Source organism: Schistocerca cancellata, chromosome 6, assembly GCF_023864275.1.
Source record: "Schistocerca cancellata isolate TAMUIC-IGC-003103 chromosome 6, iqSchCanc2.1, whole genome shotgun sequence".
Taxonomy (NCBI): Eukaryota; Metazoa; Arthropoda; class Insecta; order Orthoptera; family Acrididae; genus Schistocerca; species Schistocerca cancellata.
This window is the reverse complement of record NC_064631.1, coordinates 407,595,839-407,616,229: the sequence shown is the minus strand read 5'-3', so window position 1 is coordinate 407,616,229 and position 20,391 is coordinate 407,595,839. Positions and strand designations below refer to the sequence as shown.

The window sequence follows — 20,391 nt, the reverse complement described above, 5'->3', positions numbered from 1 at the left end:
GTTGCTAAACCAAATGGTGATATTTGTCTCTATGGTGATTTCAAAGCCACTGTAAATGCTCAATGCCTTATTGACGCTTACCCTATGCCTCGACCTGAAGAATTGTTCACTAAACTTGCTGGAGGCCAGTATTTTTCTAAACTTGACCTGTCAGAAACATATCATCAACTTCCTCTTGATGCTGCTTCCCGGCAGTTTCTGTTCCTTAACACTCCTTTCGGCCTTTATCAATACCAACGATTGCCATTCGGGGTTGCCAGCGCCCTTGCTCTCTTTCAGCGATTCTTGGAACAATTGTTGCTCACTGTCCCTGGTTATATAAATTACATGGACGACATTGTTGTCACTGGCTCCACCACTGAAGAACATCTTCAGAATCTCCGCACACTTTTACATGTCTTACAGACTGCCGGTCTTAAGTGTAATCTTCAGAAATCAAAATTTTTTCAGGCATCTATCATGTACTTGGGGTTTCAACTCTCTCGGGATGGTATTCGTCTGCTTCAGCATACTGTCGCTGCTATCGATGCCCTTCCTCGCCCTGCATCTGTTAAGGAACTGCAGGCCTTCTTGGGGAAAATAGCATACTATCACAGATTTTTACCGTCTGCTGCTTCGGTGGCTCAGCCGTTGCATCGCCTGTTGCATAAAAACATGCATTTTAACTGGTCTGCGTCATGCGATGCGGCTTTCCAGAAATTGAAGACTATGCTGAAACAGGCCCCGTGCTTGGCTACTTATCGACCTGGCCAACATCTTGTTCTTGCCACGGACGCCTCTCAATATGAGGTCGGTGCAGTCCTTGCGCACCGTTTTTCTGACGGTTCTGAACAACCCATTGCTTATGCCTCCAAAACGTTCATGGATGCCCAACAAAAGTATTCTCAAATTGAAAAAGAAGCTTTGGCCATTATTTATGCTCTTCATAAGTTTGGTGTTTTTCTCTATGGATCCAAATTTCATCTTGTTATGGATCACAAACCACTTGTTTCATCCATCAACGTCACTTCCCGACAAGGCTGCACACCGCCTCCAGCGTTGGGCTCTTTACTTGTCTTGTTTCAATTATGAGATTCATTTCCGGCCGACGGCTCAACATGCGAATGCTGATGCACTGTCTCGCCTTCCCATGAGTCCTGATCTGGCATTCGATAGGGACGAACTTTTGTGTTTCCACCTGGATGTTGCCGAGCAGTGGGTTGTGGACGGGTTCCCCATCACCGGGGACCGGCTGGCGGCTGCTACGGGTTCTGAACCTACCCTCTCCCTGGTTTTACGCTGTATTCAGAAGGGTTGGCCAGATTGTCCATCCACTAAGACTTCTGATCCGTTGTGGAACTACTACACTTTGCGTTACTGCCTCACGGCTAGGGATGGTGTTATCCTCCTTTCCACTGAAAATGCTTCGCTGCGTGTTGTGATACCTGCGTCTTTGCATGCTGCGGTCTTGTGCCTCCTTCACCAAGGGCACTGGGGTGTGTCTCACAAAAAATCTCTGGCGCGCTGTCATGTGTACTGGCCCGGCATCGACTCTGAAATCACACACATAGTCGCTGCCTGCGGCCCTTGTGCATCCCAGGCCGCCGCCCTGAAGTCATCTTTGTCACCGTGGCCTTCGCCTGAGAAGCCCTGAGAGTGTATTCATGCTGACTTTGTGGGACCTTTTTTAGGTATTTATTGGCTTCTCGTTATCGACACCTACTCTAACTTTCCTATCATTGTCCGTTGCACGTCGCCTACCACCGTGGCAACCACAAATGCTCTAGCTCGCATTTTCTCTATGGAAGGTCTTCCCTCTACTCTTGTTACTGATAATGGTCAGCAATTTGCCTCTTCTGATTTTGTGGATTTTTGCCCGTGACGGCATCATGCATGTCACGGCCCCTCCATTCCATCCACAGCCAAACGGTGAGGCTGAACGACTGGTCTGCACATTTAAGGTTCAGATGAGGAAACTCCTGACTTCTTCTGCTGCTGATGTGCTTCTCCAATTTCTGCTTCTTACCGTTTCACCCCCATGGGCGACCACAGCCCGGCTGAGCTCTTAAATGACCGGCAGCCCCGCATGCTATTTCATCTTCTGCGGTCTTCCGCCTCACGGCCACGGGTGCCTTCGCTTGGCCGGTTCACTGCCGGCGACCTTGTATGGGTACGGGGATATGGCAGGCGGCCAAAATGGAGTCATGGCCGCATCTTACGACACCGTGGCCTACGCCTGTATGAAATCCAGACGGACACGGGTGTTGCAGTGCATCATTCGGACCAGCTTCGGCCTCGTGTGCCGGCAACGCCTGTTCCGGATGCCGCTACAGCACCTTCGGCTCTACCTGATGCTCGGGATCCTGGAATCTCTCATTACTCACAACGCAATCCTCTCACCATCATCTCGGTGCCAGCACAAGAACTGCCGCCAACAGGAGACGTGCCCATGCAGGAACCAGATGACCACCATCTGTCGGAACAACTCTGCTCACCTACGGATGCGGACACATCGCCCATGTCTCCTGTTATAACAACCGGACTTGCTGCAACGGGCAGATTGATGCACGAGGTCCCGGCAGATGCGACCCCCACGTCTCCTGTCATTTCGACCCGTTATCATCGGGGGCACTTCCGTCCGTACGGGAAGCCTCCTCCTCGAGACTTTACGACCGGTCAGACAACACCTATGGACGTGAGCAATCTACAGGCCACCTTCATCAAGACATGTGCAGTTACGTGCGTCCTCTACATGCGGTGCTGTCTGCCAGCCATGCAGCAGCAGTGCCACCTAAGCGGCCAGCCAGACAGCGACTGCTAGACTCGGACTCAGTTCGGATTTGACTGTTAAAGTGTACACATGTCTTACTTTGTTTACTTGGTCTGTGACTTACATGTATTGTGTTGTCCTTGAAATATATTTGTTCAACTTGAAGTTATCACTTTACAGACTGCAAGAAAATACCATTAGAAAGAGAGAGAGAAAGAGAGAGAGAGGGGGGCAGTAAGTTTTGTATCATCTCGCTGTCACTGTAGGCTTGTTCCATGGGAAAGAAGGAGAGGATGTTGTTTGGTGACTGGTAACCTCTTTCTATAACACAAACTGCACCCAAGTATTAACTAGGTTCTTTATTAATAAGAATAAGAAAGCTACTTAAATCAAGATGGTACAAGCTCTCTGTAATAATCCACATTAGCCTCACTGCTAGTGAAGTACAAGTCCACTATGTACACTACTGTGGTCACTAGGTACTGCCTGACTCCGAGCTAGAGGCTGAGCTAACTGCTGTGTGACTGTAAGTGAGTGGGCTGCAACTGATGTCTCTGTGACTCACTGGATGACAGACTGGAACTGACTGGCTGTGGCAGTGATCTAAATACTGGTGGCTGAGAGGACATTGGTGGCGCATTTCTTGCGAGTCTGCCTTTGGCCTCAATCGATCTTCTTGCAACCTCTTTGCCACGTAGTGTGTTGGCGACAGCTTATGCCAGCACATTCCTCCTCCTCCCCCCCCCCCCCCCCCCCTCCCCAAAATGCCGCACCGTTGTCATGTAGTAAGGCTGCAAATGACAGTGGGATTGGAGACAGGACACTGGATGTAGAGATGAGCTGGGAGTCGTAGCTGTGGAGTATGGCGTACTCCCGACCATACCCTGCCATCTGGCTTGCGAGGCAACAGGAACATCCTCTGGAAAACTGCTGTCAAGGCACATGTCCAAGCTTGAGGGCATGTGCTGGGGCGATGATGGTGATGGTAACGGTGACAGCGAGTCCAGGTCCATCAGGTTGGCGAGCGGGGACAGTGGGGACGAAGGCATGGTGGCACCAGTTGGCGGCTGTAAAAGCCACACGATCCTGTGAGTCTGTGAACCTGGGGGAAGAAAAGCAGCAGTACCTTGGGGCAAATGACGAATTTGGTTCTGGAGCTGGCACTGCAAACCATCAGGACCTGCAATCAAATACATACATGAGCCAATGTGTCCTGGATCATGCTTCTTTCCCAGCACCCACAGTTACCATAAACACTGAAAAGAACAAGACTGCATGGCACAAAGAGATAATTGCAGACCACTGGCGTCCCAGATGCTGTGGCGGGTGTAGTATTGTCCGATGGCAGCGACCATGGAGAAGTTCTGCCAGTGACGGTCCATCTCATGGGTGGGAGCAATAGGAGATGAGAAAGAATTGCAGCACCTGTTCCCATGTGTGAGTGATGCGGAGCTTGGCCATCTGTTGCTTGAAAATGCGAATGTAGTATTCTGCTTCTCTGTTGCACTGTGGGTGAAACAGACAACTTGTAAGATGACGAATGCTGGTGCATTCTCAAAACTGTTCAGAGTCACCTGAAGTGTCCATGACAAGTACTTCTGGCAAACCTTCTGTGCAAAATACAGAGGACAGTGTTTGAATAGTGCTACTTGACATGGTAGAGTTCATAGGCATCACTAATGGAAACTTGGGCTAAAGGGGTCTACCATTATGAGCCAACAAGTGTTCCTAAATGGTCCTGCAAAGTAAATGTACACTCGTTGCCATGGTGATTGAGTCTTAGGCCAATCTGAGAATGTTTGTAGCAGAGCTGATTGGTTTTCCACGCATATGTGGCACTGTGACGTCATCTGTTCAATACCCTGCCAAGTACAGTGCCATTGTGCTAACTGTTAAGTGCAAACAATTCCCCAATGTCCTTGATGGGGCAACTGCAACACATCCTTTTTGCAACACTTTGGGAATAAGCATATGTGATTGTCCACTGTCATTTTGGACTAGAATCATTCCTTGTTGCACTGAAAGGTTATGCTGACAAACAAAGTATCGGTTCATAGCTCAGTTCTGGATACTGTTCAATGAACAAGGCCACGTCATGCGAATATAATGCAACAAAATCTGGAGATCTGGGTCTGCTTCCATGGCTTGTGCAATTTTTCTGTAGCGAAAGGGAAAAGATACCAGCAACTCAGTGTCCTGCACACCGATTTGGCAACAAGATGTGGCACATGCATCAAAATCAGAGTCTGTGCCAATCAAAGGCAAGCTGTCAGCTCAGGCTTGTCTGACATTTGGCATTACCCCCAAAGGCCTCACACTTAAAGTTCCCATCTCTGGCTGTAACCCTTCTTTCCATCAGTCCCTATACCAGTTCCAAACTGAACAACCCATTGCTCTCACCCACCTAATCCTTCACCTACACATCAACTCAGCCAATGAACACATCCGTCAACTCCTATCCTTAATAAAAGTCCTCAATCTTTCCTCTCCCACATCCACACCGGCTGTTCAGAGCATCCTCCTACAGGCCAACCACAAATTAGAACAGCATGCCACCCTCCACCTCAAAAAACTATCCAATGTCCTAGTTTCCCACCTCCGGAAAGGCAACTCACTCACCCTTCACAACCTTTCCAGCAAACTTCAACCTCCTCTCATTGCGCACAGACCCAGTCTCTCCCATCTTCCAGCTCCACTCCCCCCAAAACCTCAAAATTCCAATCAACACAATCTGGAACCACAACACCCTGATTCAGTAGTTAACCTTTCCTCCAAACCTCTCTCCCAATCCGAAACCTCTGTCCTATCCAAAGGCCTCACCTTCAGCCCCACTCCCAGATTCAACCAAACAGCCCTTGTCGAAGATTTACTGTCCTACACCCGTACTCTCTGCTGGAAATATCACATTGCCACGAAGAAAAATGATCCTAATCCTACTCCTAATGATCCAACTCCTCAAGACACTATCCAAATTGAACCCTGCCTGGAACAGTTCCGTCCTCCGTCACAGCGGGACCCACCTCCTCTTCCTCAAAATCACCCTCTCCAGGCTTTCCAGGAATTTCTGACTTCCAGCCTTGCCTCTCAATCCTTCTTAAAAAATCTTAATCCTACTCCCAACATCACCACTGCTGAAGCCCAGGCTATCCATGATCTGAAGGCTGACCGGTCCATCGTCATTCTTCCGGCGGACAAGGGTTCCACAACCGTGGTACTTGATCGTCGGGAGTATGTGGCTGAGGGACTGTGTCAGCTTTCAGACAACACTACATACAAAGTTTGCCAAGGTAATCCCATTCCTGATGTCCAGGTGGAGCTTCAAGGAATCCTCAGAACCTTAGGCCCCCTACAAAACCTTTCACTTGACTCCATCAACCTCCTGACCCCACCAACACCCCGCACCCCTACCTTCTACCTTCTTCCTAAAATTCACCCCGGCTGTCCCATTGTAGCTGTTTACCAAGCCCCCACAGAACGTATCTCTGCCTACATAGATCAACACCTTCAACCCATTACATGCAGTCTCCCATCCTTCATCAAAGACACCAACCACTTTCTTGAATGCCTGGAATCCTTACCCAGCCTGTTACCCCCAGAAACCATCCTTGTAACCATTGATGCCACTTCCTTACACACAAATATTCCGCACGTCCAGGGCCTCGCTGCGATGGAGCACTTCCTTTCACGCCGATCACCTGCCACCCTACCTAAAACCTCTTTCCTCATTACCTTAGCAAGCTTCATCCTGACCCACAACTTCTTCTTGGCCAGACATACCAACAATTAAAGGGAACAGCCATGGGTACCATGATGGCCCCCTCGTACGCCAACCTATTCATGGGTCGCTTAGAGGAAGCCTTCTTGGTTACCCAGGCCTGCCAACCCAAAGTTTGGTACAGATTTATTGATGACATCTTCATGATCTGGACTCACAGTGAAGAAGAACTCCAGAATTTCCTCTCCAACCTCAACTCCTTTGGTCCTACTCCAAATCCCATGCCACTTTCCTTGACGTTGACCTCCACCTGGCCAATGGCCAGCTTTACACGTCCGTCCACATCAAACCCACCAACAAGCAACAGTACCTCCATTATAACAGCTGCCACCCATTCCACATCAAACGGTCCCTTTCCTACAGCCTAGGTCTTCGTGGCAAATGAATCTGCTCCAGTCCGGAATCCCTGAACCATTACACCAAAAACCTGAAAACAGCTTTCGCATCCCGCAACTACCCTCCCGACCTAGTACAGAAGCAAATAACCAGAGCCACTTCCTCATCTCCTCAAACCCAGAACCTCCCACAGAAGAACCCCAAAAGTGCCCCACTTGTGACAGGATACTTTCCAGGACTGGATCAGACTCTGAATGTGGCTCTCCAGCAGGGATACGACTTCCTCAAATCCTGCCGTGAAATGAGATCCATCCTTCATGAAATCCTCCCCACTCCACCAAGAGTGTCTTTCCGCTGTCCACCTAACCTTCGTAACCTCTTAGTTCATCCCTATGAAATCCCCAAACCACCTTCCCTACCCTCTGGCTCCTACCCTTGTAACCGCCCCCGGTGTAAAACCTGTCCCATGCACCCTCCCACCACCACCTACTCCAGTCCTGTAACCCGGAAGGTGTACACGATCAAAGGCAGAGCCACGTGTGAAAGCACCCACGTGATTTACCAACTGACCGGCCTACACTGTGAAGCTTTCTATGTGGGAATGACCAGCAACAAACTGTCCATTCTCATGAATGGACACAGGCAGACAGTGTTTGTTGGTAATGAGGATCACCCTGTGGCTAAACATGCCTTGGTGCACGGCCAGCACATCTTGGCACAGTGTTACACCGTCCGGGTTATCTGGATACTTCCCACTAACACCAACCTGTCAGAACTCCGGAGATGGGAACTTGCCCTTCAGTATATCCTCTCTTCTCATTATCCGCCAGGCCTCAATCTCCGCTAATTTTAATTTGCTGCCGCTCATACCTCACCTGTCTTTCAACAACATCTTTGCCTCTGTACTTCTGCCTCAACTGACATCTCTGCCCAAACTGTTTGCCTTTACAAATGTCTGCTTGTGTCTGTGTATGTACGGATGGATATGTGTGTGTGTGTGTGTGTGTGTGTGTGTGTGTGTGTGTGTGTGTGCGCGCGCGCGCACGCACGCACGAGTGTATACCTGTCCTTTTTTCCCCCTAAGGTAAGTCATTCCGCTCCCGGGATTGGAATGACTCCTTACCCTCTCCCTTAAAACCCACATCCTTTCGTCTTTCCCTCTCCTTCCCTCTTTCCTGATGAAGCAACCGTTTGTTCCAAAAGCTTGAATTTTGTGTGTATTTTTGTGTTTGTTTGTGTGTCTATCGACCTGCCAGCACTTTCGTTTGGTAAGTCACATCCTCTTTGTTTTTAGATATATTTTTCCCATGTGGAATGTTTCCCTCTATTATATTCATATCAATATTTTCAGGTCATTTTAGTGAAAATTTTCTAGACATCATATCGTATAAAAATCCAGGCCCTGTGGTAGTTCCTATTTTGTACTCGTAAACTAAATGAACTCTCACTAAGGTCACATGTGTCAGTTCTGAGTCAAATGATTGAAAAATTTTGAACAAACTGTGTATTTATTGAATTTTCAAGCCTGCTTTCCTCAGAAATTCTTAATTTTCACTGAAAAATTAGGTTATATATGATTTGTTAGCTTACAAATATCTATAGAAGGTGGCTGGTGAAATCCTTCTTGTGTGGAGTATGTAGTTGTGTGAGCAGGTATGGTGGTAACAAGCTGCATTTGTTTCAGGGAATACACACATTAGTTTCTTATTTCATTCAGTATCATTTTCTTTATTATTGTTAATCATTATTTATGAATTATCTTTATAATTAGCACTTTGAGAGAGTGATGACTGTGTCCTGTAACAATGTATAAGGGACGATCAAAAAGTTTCCATTTCAGGGGAATTCCTGCAGCATATATGGAGCGTAGTGTGACTCCAAAGTGGGTATATAAGCACACAGACAAGAGATTAGTGTAGCATCCGTGTCTTTACAACATGTGTGCTGCAACGTGAACTATGGTAGTGTTGTTAACAAATGCGTCCAAATGGGATCAGTATGCAGTTATTCTTTTCTTGGCTGCGGAAGCATAAGACCAGCGCACATCCATTGGAGAATGAAGAATGTGAGTGGGACAGCAGCATGTCTGTTGAAAAGTACCATTGTGGAAAAAAAAAAAACTTGTATGGTCAATGGTCCCTGTTGGACAATGCATGGTGTTTTAGTAGATGGGCATCTTCAACCTGGTGCATTGGTAGGATGATTGCCACAGTGTGCATGGCAATTTTGTGTGATTGGCATATCGATTCTGGACTGTAAGGCCTTCGACCAGAAACTTTTTGATTGCCTCTTATATTTAATTGGCTGGTATTGTGGACATTTGTAATTTTGAAGGCTTATTTGATTGGATCAAAGTTGATGTTTTTTGACATACTTTTTGTGGCCCTTGCAATAAATTATTTTGAATGTTTAAAATATTCTTGAAAGGGACAGAGAAGATGTCTTATTCCATAAAACTGTATTCATTTGCCAAGCAAGTGTCCCATATACATATGCCATTATCTTCATTGTTCGAGATAAGGTTCTGCAGCTACTCTTATGTAGTACTGTGTGTTGTGTTGACACTAAGTTGAGATTTATTGAAGTGGTTGAAATTGTGCAAAACATCAATACAGAAAGAACACAATGCAGAGCTGATACCTGGCAGCAAATGTGAGTTCATACGATTGCAGTAACATCAAAAATCCAGTCCACAGCCAAGGAAGGTAAATAGCACATCCACAAATAATCCAAAGTGTGTCCAGTTGCAGAATCCAGGCAGTGTGCTAGTATTTGTAAGATGGTCCACCCAATAAACATTCAAAGGTAGCAGCTTAGTGGGGAGACTGACCAACAATTGAAGTGCTGTTTCTCCAAATCATTGTTTATCCACAACTAGATTGCAAGTGGACAGTGTGGTCTAAGTGTGTGCCAGCCTATTCTCACCTTTCACTGTGCTGCCCTCAGAATAATTACCACCCTGAGCTGCATTGACATCTGTAGACCCATATGTCTACCAGACATTAAATCCCTCCCTACAGGATTCAGCAAAGAGGATCAAAAGTTGCCCATTAAATGTGATCTGAATAAATGAATTTTGATGACAATGGACACAATTTCTATTTTGGCAATCTGAGACTTTGGTGCAGGTAGTGAGTATCTGCCTTCACCCCACACCTGAATCCCCTGGTGAGGTGGAAGTGCTCTTGTCCCATGTTTTATAGTCTTGCTACTTCATATGGGAGACACAAGTATTTACAGAGTTCAAAGAGAATATTAATCACCATTATTTCTTACCTAACAACTATGTATTTTCAACTTAAACCACAAGGATCTCAACAATCCATGTGTTATATGATTGGTCTGTTTTCTTTTGTGTGTGTTGAAAATGTTATCTAGATGTTAAAACATGCATTTATTTATGATAATAGACTATTAGTAAATCGGTCAATGGAAAATCCGGGATGGAACGCAACAATATAATGAAAAGGATAGTTACTAATAATAAAAAGTTTAGTTACTCCTCACCATATAGTGGACTGATGAGTCACAGAAGGCACAACAAAAAGACCATCACACAGTCAGCTTTCAGCCAGCATGGCCTTTGTGAGAATTAGACACACACACACACACACACACACACACACACACACACACACACACACACACACACACACGTGCGCGCGCATGCAAGCATGCACACGCACACATGACCACAGTCTCTGGTGCCTGGAGCCAGACTCACCACCTCCACTATATGGTGAGTAGTAACTATCCTTTTCATTATTAGTCAATAACATGTTTGTGTAAATAAGAGTCAGGGTTTGCAGGTGAGGGCAGTTTACATTAAAAACTGAAAAGTTTTTTGGCCGGACCACATAAGAAAAAAAATGCCCTTTTGCTACACACATCCATTAACTTGAATGCTATGAACTACTGCTGTAATTGCTTCAAACATAAGCCCCAATCTTCATTTTTGACACAGAGTGACGGGAACCTCGGAAGCAATTCTGTGGGTGATCAGGGCAGTGCCTGGATCGGTGAAACTGTTCTCAGTTGTTGTAGCTGTAGTATAGGTACTTGTTTCTAAAATTTCTGATTATGTGCTTTCCATTGCTGGTAATGTGCTTTTTGGTGCCATTTCCATAAATTCAGACCACCTGGATCCATATTGAAATATTGTTCATCATCATTGTTATGTAGGCGTTACACTTCTCTTTATGTACTGCATGAGTTGCTCACAAGGTTAACACAAGAACACAGTGAACTGTCTGACAACTGGCAGCATTGTACAAGTCCATACTGTGGAAGTAATGTCTGATATCCAGCCCACAGCCAAGGCAGATAAATAAACACCAAACTGTGTAGGTTAGAACATCTGTAAGCATACTGTATAGTCAGTTTATTGAGACTCTAGAATATATTTGCAAGAAATCTGAATACTTCACCAAGAGGTAAGGGCGAAGATGTGGAGCACAAATGAATGAAATTTAAAACCATTGTTCAATATTCCTTAGACAAGTATGCGCCAAGCAAGGTTTTAAGGGATAGGAAAGGCCCATTGTTGTTTAATAGCAGTGCTAGAAAGTTGGACTGAAAGCAAAGAAAGCTTCGTCACAGATTCAAGAGAAGTGACACCAGCAATGTTACAACTCATGTGCAGTTCATTTGGAAGGTGCACTGAGTAGTACATTCAGGAAAATAGGCACTCATTTGAACACTTCACTTAAATGAACATTCTGCCACCAGTAGATCCATCTGAACACAGCCAGTTATGTACTGCATGATGCACCCACCCCTAAAATTTTGAATGTTTCTAGCTCCTTAACTAATATTGATTTAAATTTGATTTCAGTTAATTTATATGTATGTGGTTTAAATGCATCAATTACATGATAAAGAAAAAATAATGTTATATTTAAAAAAATTGTAAATTGTTACTGTAACTCTGTGCAAAATAACTAAATAGTCTACGGAAATAGTATGGTTTCTTATGTGTAAATATGTAAGTAAATATTCCAAGAAGTAATGCTCCTCTACTTCTTGGAATGTTACACTCAAACAATTTTGATGATAAATCTTTCTGTGAAGCACACCACTTTTGTAGTTTCTGAAGCAGGTGTTGTTTGAACATCTCTGGAACAGAATGAGATTCATCTCTGGGACACTTTTGTGCTTGCAAAACAAACCTGTAACAAAATGTTTTAGGTACTTTTCTGTAGATTTTCTTTCTTTCTTGTACTAATCCTACCATGTAATGGTTCCTGATTGAGAGCAATAGTCACAAGTTGATCAGCCGAGTGTTTTGTTAAGAACCTATTTGTGGGTGAATTACATTTTCTTTGGTTTCTTCCCATGAATATTTCCAGCATCTTCCTCTCCTTTGACAAGTTTGGTGTGGTTATTCAGTCATAAATCTCTCTGGGCACATATTTGTAGATATTTTACTATCTTTACTATTTTAGTGATAGATTGCCAGTCATATAATCAAACAATGATTGGGCTTGGCTCCTATTTATCGGCAATATATTGTTTAAGTTCAGGGTCTACAACCAACTCCTGCAACAAGTGTCAGTTCTGTTGCTGGTCTTTCTGCACGTAACTACAATTTTATGGCAGGGTGACTTCTCGGTATGTGACAGCATCATCCACAAACAGTAGCACAAACAGTGTTGTCCACCATATCATTTGTATATAGTGTAAACACGTAAACAATAAATACTTGGGGTGTTAGGCTACATAAGTTACTCTGTTTTTCTCAAAAATTATTATCTAATTATTAACATTACTTATTCTCTAATGACCATTTCTGAAACATTTCCAACAACTTAAATTTTCTTGGTGGCTGTACAGGTACATGAAGCCTATGATGTATGATGTCTGCTCTACTGCCTATAGATCTGAAATGTGAACTAATGGGATAAAAAAAAAGTTAGGTTTCTGTTACTTATCACTTGGGATGTACTCACGATATAAATTTTGTGGAAGTGTTTCTGACAGCAGATGATATAGTGTTATCTAAGTGAATAAATAATGTGTCAAACACTATAGAATTTAAAATGCAGATGGAAAAATGAAACAGTAATTAAAAAACAATGACCTGGTACATAGGAAATTAAAGAATTTGGGAGGTGATAACACACTGTAAGAGATTTGTGGAAAGCCACCAAGAGCAGGAATACTTTATAACTGCAGACAGAGAGAGAACAATGAGATAGATGAAAATGGAAAGAAAGCTAATAAATGAATATAAATAATGTAAAAAGGAATAAACAGGATGCTGTGTTTGAAATTCAAAATAACACATCCTGTCTTTCACCTGATGGTCTTGGAACATACAGCCCATACAGATGATGTAGTTATCTTCAGTGAGCAGTAAACATTCTTTTTTGATAAGGCAATTTTTGCAAATGAAACGTTCTTTTAGTCATATATAGGCCTAAGATGCCATAATTTCTCCAGTGAATCAGCTAAAAATGTCACCTATGTGTTCTCTTTCTGTCAGAGTTTCAAGCATTATCGTTTTGGATTACTTTCCTTCTCTGTAGCAAAATACAGTTTGCATATGTACAGAAATGAATTAGTTATAGAATGTTCATATTCCCTGCAGTATTGTTACTCTACAGTCCACCTGAAAGTTTGGAACCAATTCATGCGTCATGTCAGTTTTAGATTCCGAACTGAAGTTATTATTTTATAAAACTTTGCTGTAAATTGAGTAATGATGAGGTTTGAACCCTGTTGCAGGTTAGTATTACATTTACAATGGCTGTGACAGTAAAATCTTAATACTCAGCATTTGACATCATCAGTATGTTGAAGGTTCTGGCTTATTATTGGTTCATTCCATGTGAAATCTTCCAGTAAAAAAAAGTTGAACCTTGGTGGCTTAAAATTTTGTAATTTTTTGTCATTTTATTCTACCTATCAAAATAAGATAAAATCCTAAATTAAAGCCTTTTGGACTTTTGTTTCTGAGCAATTAATTTTTAAGGTTTTTAATACTGTGAGATTTGTGTCACATTTTGAAACCTTAAAATGGCCACATCTCAAAAGGTATTTGTCATTGAGACTTGAAATTTATGTCATTTTATTCAGTTTATTGTAAGCTTTAAAAATATGTTCTGATTGTCCATACCAAAACTTTTTTAAATTCTGAAAATTTCAAAATAAGAATTTTTGTTCTGAAAACAATGTTGTCATACACTATTTGTTAATCTGTATGCTAAATTTCATGATTGGGGTTCCAAGGGGAACATATGGAAATAAATTTTATTTTACTGCTATTTGCATTGCAAACTGTTTCACAGCTGCATGTAGTTTACAAACTGTTTTATGGAACTATTGTTAAAATGAAATTGTTGAGTACTGATTAAACACATTTCACTTCATCTACATCTACATCTACATCTACATGACTACTCTGCAATTCACATTTAAGTGCTTGGCAGAGGGTTCATCGAACCACAATCATACTATCTCTCTACCATTCCACTCCCGAACAGCGCGCGGGAAAAACGAACACCTAAACCTTTCTGTTCGAGCGCTGATTTCTCTTATTTTATTTTGGTGATTGTTCCTACCCGTGTAGGTTGGGCTCAACAAAATATTTTCGCATTCGGAAGAGAAAATTGGTGACTGAAATTTCGTAAATAGATCTCGCGACGAAAAACGTCTTTGCTGTAATGACTTCCATTCCAACTCGCGTATCATATCTGCCACCTTCTCTCCCCTATTACGTGATAATACAAAAGGAGCTACCCTTTTTTGCACCCTTTCGATGTCCTCCGTCAATCCCACCTGGTAAGGATCCCACACCGCGCAGCAACATTCTAACAGAGGACGAATTAGTGTAGTGTAAGCTGTCTCTTTAGTGGACTTGTTGCATCTTCTAAGTGTCCTGCCAATGAAATGCAACCTTTGGCTCGCCTTCCCCACAATATGTGGTCTTTCCAACTGAAGTTGTTCGTAATTTTAACACACAGGTACAGCCTTGAGAATTGTACTATTTATCAAGTAATCGAATTCCAACATATTTCTTTTGGAACTCATGTGGATCACCTCACACTTTTTGTTATTTAGTGTCAACTGCCACCTGCCACACCATACAGCAATCTTTTCTAAATCGCTTTGCAACTGATACTGGTCTTTGGATGACCTTACTAGACGGTAAATTACATTTCACTTCATCTACATCTACATCTACATCTACATGACTACTCTGCAATTCACATTTAAGTGCTTGGGAGAGGGTTCATCGAACCACAATCATACTATCTCTCTACTTAGTAGCCCAATGAAATGTTGAAAGGTACATGTGGGAATATGACAAATACCAAGCACGGCCAATGAAGTCGAATAATGTGCTTGTCGTCATTTATGACACTTTAACACCTGAGGATGTTCATACAGAACAAAACCAGTGGCTTAATAAGTGCAAATAAAATAAAAGTCAAGGTGGTTTTCTTAACATTCATATTAATCCATTGTGGAAGCACAACATGATCAAATATTAACTTCCTTCCAATTATTTGAGTGGAGCAAAGCATATATGCCATCAGTCACTACTATGGGGGACAAATGATGAGCATGCAGCATAAAAAAGGAGCTTGGCAAAAAAAAAAAAAAATTATAAAGCCTTAGTAGTCAGGGGGGCACAGAAGTGATGTGCATTTATTCCTATGAGCTAACCCAAAGATAAAGCTAAAATTGTTGCTGATTTTAAGGATTTTGATGTTCCAAAAATTCAAATGGGTTCAGAGACTGCTGCTGCATGCTTTTGAACAGATTAAGGACTTCTTGCTTGTGCCTGTGACAACAAGTGGTGGATGGCTTGTGTGTTATCAAGAGGTGAGTTAATTCTTTGTTTACACATCCTTGTTAACCAGCTATTTGTTTTTCCTAACCAAGAAGACCAGATAAATTGATTGCATTAAAAAACACTTCATACTCTGTAAATTAAATCTCACTACTGCCACTGGAAAAACATATAGACTACCAGATGAAGAACTGAGAAAACCCTCCGAGTATATTGGAAAAGAATTCATTGTTCCATCAATAATCTGTCATTATTGCTTAGGAGAACTAGGTTATGTCTTTTGAAAGAAAAGAGCAATACAAAATCTTAAGACTGTAATAAGATTGTTAGTGGATCACCACATCATGAAAATGAGTAAAAAATTTCTTTATCCTACATCTACACCTACACTCTGCAAACCATCATGAGGTGCATCGTAGGGGGTACTTTCCATTCCATTCCAGTTATTAGGGTTTCTTTCCATACCATTCACGTATAGAATGACTGATTGAATGCCTCTGTGCATGACACATAAGGGGTTTCAGTATACTCCTAGAGTCATTATTTAAAGCCAGGTCTTGAAACTTTGTTAAGAGACCTTCTCAGGGTAGTTTACATTTATGCTCAAGAATCTTCCAGTTCAGTTCCTGCGGTATCTCTCTGACACTCTCCCATGCGTCAAACAAACCTGTGACCATTTGTGCTTCCCTTCTCTGTATACATTCAGTATACCCTGTTAGTCTTATTTGGTACAGGTCTCTCACACTTGAGCAATATTCCAGAACTGGTTGCGAATGATTTGTAAGCAATCTCCTCTGTAGATAGGTGCACTTCCCCAGTATACCACCTTCAAACCAAAGTCTACAGGTTTCTCATTGCAAGGTTCACAAATAACACATTGGTAAAACAATAACAGCTTTATCATTGTTAAATTAATAATATTGATTAATATTACTATACAGTATTTGGAAAATAAGATATAATTAAGTAAATTATTCAAACCCTTTCACAGGCATTTGTTGTTATAATATCCTCACAATTGACATGGGAAAGCCAAATGTGATTTTAAATTTAAGTCTATAGTTCTAATATTGTAAAACATTGATTGTCTCTAAATAAAAAATAGTGATTTGATAGCCTTATTTTCTTTTTGACATATTACAACTTAACAAGCCCAGAGCCCTACAGACTATACATTGGGTGCTGCACTTACCGGTAAAATAAAATTTGTTTCAATATGTTCCCTTTGGAACATCATTATGAAATTTGCACAAACATTAACAAACAATGTACGATGAACACAAATTCTTTTTTCAAAGCAAAAAAAGTTCCTATTTTGAAATTTTCAAAATTAAATAATAATTTGATCTGGGAAAGGTCAGCATTATTATGAATATCATCAGTTATCACATATTTTTAAAGCTTTAAGAAAACTGAATAAAGTGGTACAAATTTTAGGGTTTTAGGTCGAATAGTTTTTGAGATATGGTAATCTTAAGGTTTCAAAATGTAACAAAAATGACATAATTTTGCAAGTTTTAAAAATTAATAACTGAGAAATTAAAGGTCCAAAAAAATTTTAATTTGGGGTTTTTCATGCAGGCAACTATTAATATAAATGTACAAAAAAATTACCGAAATCTGAGATTTCAAGAACCAGTCCGTACTACTAGTACTACTACTACTTTGTGAAACACAGCTTCATTATATGTACTCTGTACTACTACTACTACTACTACTGCTACTGCTACTGCTAGTATTACTACTCTTCCGCCTTATGTTATAGGTTATCGATGAAATATTTAGAATCCTCAGATACATGGAAAGTTATGGTATTGATGCTCCTCCTCCAAGGACACTTGATACACTTCAAGAGTTAAGAGACATCTCATCTATGGCAATGGAGCATTTTGAAGAAAAAATTGTGCCCATATTGAAAAGCAGGCTGGAGTGTCAAAATTATCCAAATTATCCCTTAGCTGGTATGACTTTAAATATATTGATGACATTTTGTTTGTATTCCAAAGAATAACTATTTAAAAAACATAATTTTTTCAAACAGGTCCATCAAGGAGGATAGAAAATTTCCAGCGACAGTTCATGACCATTAGAAATCATGAAAAATATAACATGGATATATTGGCAAAAATGGATGAAAGGGTAGGTATAGTAACATCTAATGGGAACAATTGCTGTCATAACAGGAATGCCTGTTCTGCATGGCATTCCCCTGTCATTGCGGGAGAAATGTTCATTTTCAAAGCCAGATAAACTTTATATTCTCTTCTATGTGTCCTGCATGCAACCTTTATAAATGTGATGACACTATTAAAGAGGTTAACTGTATAAAAAGAAAAAAATTCATTCAGAAAGTGCTAAATTCACTGAGAAGGGTAGCTGGCTGGTACTTACTCTCAAGAGGTGCATCTCTTAGTACAGCTGACAGACACACGTCTGTTTGTCTTAACCTGGTTCCTAGGTGACACGAACCCCCATACCTGGCCTTCCCAAACTAGTTCCTCCTTACCTCTTGAAGAAAGAATGTAATTCTGAAAGCTAAGAGTGCTGTTGTGTGTAGTTTCATATATGCCCATTGGCTGTAATTGAAATGAACACTATAGGGGATCTTACACTCTTACTTTGAGGAAATGGATGAGAATCTTAGTATTGGCGTAGAGAACAATAACAAAGTTGCAATAAAGTTGGGTAGCTTTCACAAATTGAGTGTAAATGTCCTTTAGTTGCCGCAAATGCCTCATTAAGTGTGAGAGGTAAACATTGTTCAACTGAGACGCAGAAATATATCAGTGTATTGTCTTATAACTAGAACTGTATAAAAGTACAGTTTAGACCAAGGAGAATATTGAAGGGCATTAATTGGCTAAGAGCATAATTCAGAAATAAAATGAGTGTGTTAAAAGAAATAAATGAAATAGGGAGTGTGTTAAAAGAAATAAATGAAATAGGGATTATAAGCCAAAGAAGTTGTTGAAAGAAGTCAGTAGATCCATTTGCTGAGAAATAAAGTCAGCCTTATGTTTGAAGCCACATAAGTGAAATGTGTACAGAGCAAATATGAAATAATTTAAAGAAAATAGCTATAGACACATGACCATAAATGAAGTGGACTACATTATTCAGTAAATTACAATATGTGGAGAGATAGGAACAAGAAGTTTACTTTGTTTGATGTCCATTACCATCTACATAGATAAGATACAAATACTACCATGATGATCACATTTCCCAAGTGCAAATTATTCGATAAATGTGAAGACAGTATGGTTGAAATTTCATGAGCCTGCATTGTTAGACCTGTATGGAGCTTATTATAAAATAGTGATTATGATAAGTGATGATTAAGGGATATTGGAAGGCTGCTTCTGACAGGCATGATTTAAATAATGTGCCAGAAAATCAGTACCTAAGAAGATTCAAATAAGGAAACAAATTACTTCTTACATTACTTGCTTGCTTGCTTACTATTTTAAACAGAAGGCAACACAAGAGCAAATAAGGTATTGGTTTGTATGAAGGAGCCTTGTAGAACATTTTTAAATGATGCTGATAATTTAGGATGATTCTTCATACATGAAACCAAATATAGATAACCGGTGGGAAATATGGAAAGTCAAGGCCCATTCCAGGTGTCTTTAAGGCAAAGGCTGATATGTTTGAAGCAGATATGAAAAACAGTGGAGAAATGCTGCACTGAATATTAATAATGCATGTGTGAGGCCCAGGTAAATTTGTCATTTTGTAATCCTCTCTGCTAACATTGTACTCCTCCAACTCCAATAGTGTTGAAGTGGTGACACAGGCATCAGTCTTCTAGGATTCTATCAAAGAATCAATTACATTCAGAACTGAAGAAACTGTAATTAATACTGACTCAGGATCATCCTTTTAAAGATCAACAGCGATAAACCAACGTCGAAAACAAAAAGATCCAGTGTACACTGAGGATGCATGTGCAGTAGGTGGACAAAAATGTGGAGAAACCAAAAACACAACACATTAGCATGTCTAATATGATGTAGGAACACTGCTGTCAATCAAAATAGCTTCCAGTCATCTTGAAATAGATAAATACAGGTCCTGTGTGGTTTTCAAGCAAATCTTAAAAAATTCTTCCTGCAAAATGGTAGTAAGTTCAGGTAACAGTGATGGAGGTGGGTAGCAGTCACGCACCCTTTTCTCCAAATGGACCACAAAAGCTGAATAATATTGAGATCTGGTGACTGGTGGGCATAGGGGATACAGCAATTCATTCTCGTACTCACAAAACCAGTCCTGGATTATGAGAGCTGTCTGAACAGGTGCCCTGTTGTCCTGGAACATAAACATTTGGTGAACAAACATTGAACCATGGGATCAACTTGATCAGCCAAAATAGTCACATAATCCTTGGTAGTAATACAGCCTTGCAGAGTAACCATATGGCCCATGGAATACCATGATACAGCTACCCAAATTGTCACCAAATCCCTGCCATGTTGCACCCTTGGTCAGAAGTTGGTAACTGCAGCTACACACATCAAAAAAAGTTTTGGATCACCCCGGTTTCCAGAACTCCTGAAGATAGACATTGACTGTGCATATTGTATCAAAGATGCAGTCCCTTGACTGTTCATAGATGTCACTAAATCCGCCCAAAAATCTAAACAACCATGCGTGATCAGCGCCTATTAGATGGAGGGGATCCGAGAGCCAATCAGTTCCAGTCATTCCACCAGGAAGGAGGTACACAGGTCG

At 41.4% G+C, this 20,391-nt stretch overlaps 1 protein-coding gene across 1 annotated transcript in view; it reads left to right on the top strand.

The window, feature by feature from the left end:
• LOC126191203 (F-box only protein 28) overlaps positions 1-20,391 on the top strand; it is a 97,500-nt gene that overhangs the window by 73,755 nt on the left and 3,354 nt on the right. Inside the window, exons 3-4 of the mRNA XM_049931997.1 lie at positions 17,423-17,618; positions 17,699-17,796. Coding sequence (XP_049787954.1) covers positions 17,423-17,618; positions 17,699-17,796 — 294 coding nt within the window. The remainder of the gene's footprint in view (positions 1-17,422; positions 17,619-17,698; positions 17,797-20,391) is intronic.